Source organism: Fulmarus glacialis, unplaced genomic scaffold (assembly GCF_000690835.1).
Source record: "Fulmarus glacialis isolate BGI_N327 unplaced genomic scaffold, ASM69083v1 scaffold32826, whole genome shotgun sequence".
Lineage (NCBI taxonomy): Eukaryota > Metazoa > Chordata > Aves > Procellariiformes > Procellariidae > Fulmarus > Fulmarus glacialis.
Genome location: NW_009220556.1, coordinates 511 through 2,383, shown reverse-complemented (window position 1 = coordinate 2,383; position 1,873 = coordinate 511). Strand labels below are relative to the sequence as shown.

The following is a 1,873-nucleotide window of genomic DNA, read 5'->3' as shown; positions in this document are numbered from 1 at the left end:
GGCCCTCGGGGTCCCCCAGTCCCTGGGGGGGACGTAGCCCTCCGTGTGCCCCATCCCACAGGGACATGGTCCTTGGTGTCCCTTGCAACACAGCCCTTGGCATCCCCCTCCCATGGGGACAGAGCCCTCAGCGTCCCCCAATCCCCCCAACCCTTGTTGTCCCCCGTCACCACACGGGACATGGCTTTTGGCATCCCTCTTCCCACAGGGACAGAGCCCTCGATGTCCCATGTCACCCTAGAGGGCATGGCCCATCCCGTAGGAACCCAGCCCTTGGCATCCCCCATTGCCCTCTGGGGACATGGTCCTCACTGTCCCCCCTCCGGGACATGGTCCTCACTGTCCCCCATCCCACAGGGAGACAGTCCTGTGTGTCCCCCCATGGGGACTATGGCCTTTGGCATCCCATCCTGTAGGGCACAGCCCTTGGTGTGTCCTGTAACCCCATGGGACATCGCCCTCAGCATCCCCCATCTGAAAGGGCACAGTCATTGGTGTACCCCCTCCCACGGGGACACAGCCCTTGGTGTCCCCACCACCCTATGGGATGCAGCGTCCCTCTCCTGCGGGGGCCATCCCCATCACCTCCGCGCGCTTGATGAACTCCTCGGTGGCGGCGGTGGCGTTGTCCCTCTGCCCGCGCCAGGCGCTGAGCGCCGATGCCTGCAGCGCCCGCCCGTACGAGAAGGTGAGGGCCCATGGCCGCACCAGCGGGCACGTGTTGATGGCATTGAGGTTGATGGAAGCCTCCTCCTCACTCTGACCCCCGGACAGGAAGGTGACACCTGCAGAGAGCGGGGTTATGGCACCCGGGGGAAGACAGGGCATCCCCCTCCTGGTCCTGGCCACGTCCTGGTGCCGGTACCTGGCACGGCCGGGGGCACGGTGCGGCGCAGGGCGGTGACAGTGGCCATGGCGATCTCCTCGGGGCTGTACTTGGTGGGGCAGGAGTGCCCGGGGGTCACCATGTTGGGTTTCAGCAGGGTCCCCTCCAGGTAGACGTGGTGGTCGCTCAGTGCCTTGTAGACAGCTGCCAGCACCTGGGGAGGACGGGCAGCGTGGAGTCCCCTGGCACGGCACAGTGCAGCACAGTGCCCGCCCTGCTGCCCACTCCACTGCTCACCTTCTCCGTCACATACTGGCACCGCTTGAGGTCGTGGTCACCATCGGGCAGGATCTCTGGCTCCACGATGGGCACGATGCCGTTCTGCAAACACCAGGCAGATGCTATCACGGGGACATCCCTGGGTATCGCCCCGGCCCCATGGCAATGTGGGCCAATGCCTGGACCTGGGGGGCGATGCTCAGCCCCGAGGTTCAAGGTCCACCCTTGCCGGTGATGCCCATCCCAGTGGGGTGATGCCTGGCCCCATACAGTGATGCCCAGCCCCATGAGCTGATGCCCAGCCTAGGAAGGTCAATTCTTGGCCCCATAGAGGAATGCCCACATTTGTGGGGTGCTGCCCAGCCCCGTGCAGCAGTGCCTGGCCCCATGGATGATGCCCACCCCACGGGGTAATGCCTGGTCCTGGGGATCAATACCCACCCACGTGAGGTGTTACCCAGCCCGTGGGTTGATGTCCACCCCCATGGGGTGATACCCAGATACGGGGGCAATGTTGAGCCCCATGGATCTGTGCCCATCCCTGTGGGGCGATACCTGGCCCCTTAAGTCAACAACAATTCTATGGGTCAATGTCCATCCCATGGGGCGATGCCCGGCCACAGACATGTACCTGCTGGCAGATGCTGGCATAGCGGGCCAGGACGTTGGCGTTCTCCATGATGGCGAGCGCGGAGGGGGTGTTGTCACTGATTTTCAGCACGCAGCGCCACTTGGCGAAGTCGGCCCCATCCTTCTTGTACTGGGCAC

The 1,873-nt window shown here is 64.4% G+C and overlaps 1 protein-coding gene across 1 annotated transcript in view; it reads right to left on the bottom strand.

The window, feature by feature from the left end:
- Nucleotides 1-540: 540 nt before the first annotated feature.
- The window catches only part of ALDOC (aldolase C, fructose-bisphosphate), a gene marked incomplete at its 5' end in the record, with an annotated part of 1,785 nt that continues 452 nt past the window's right edge, over nucleotides 541-1,873 (bottom strand). The window contains 4 exons of the mRNA XM_009580808.1: nucleotides 541-785; nucleotides 866-1,040; nucleotides 1,124-1,207; nucleotides 1,737-1,865. Coding sequence (XP_009579103.1) covers nucleotides 541-785; nucleotides 866-1,040; nucleotides 1,124-1,207; nucleotides 1,737-1,865 — 633 coding nt within the window. The remainder of the gene's footprint in view (nucleotides 786-865; nucleotides 1,041-1,123; nucleotides 1,208-1,736; nucleotides 1,866-1,873) is intronic.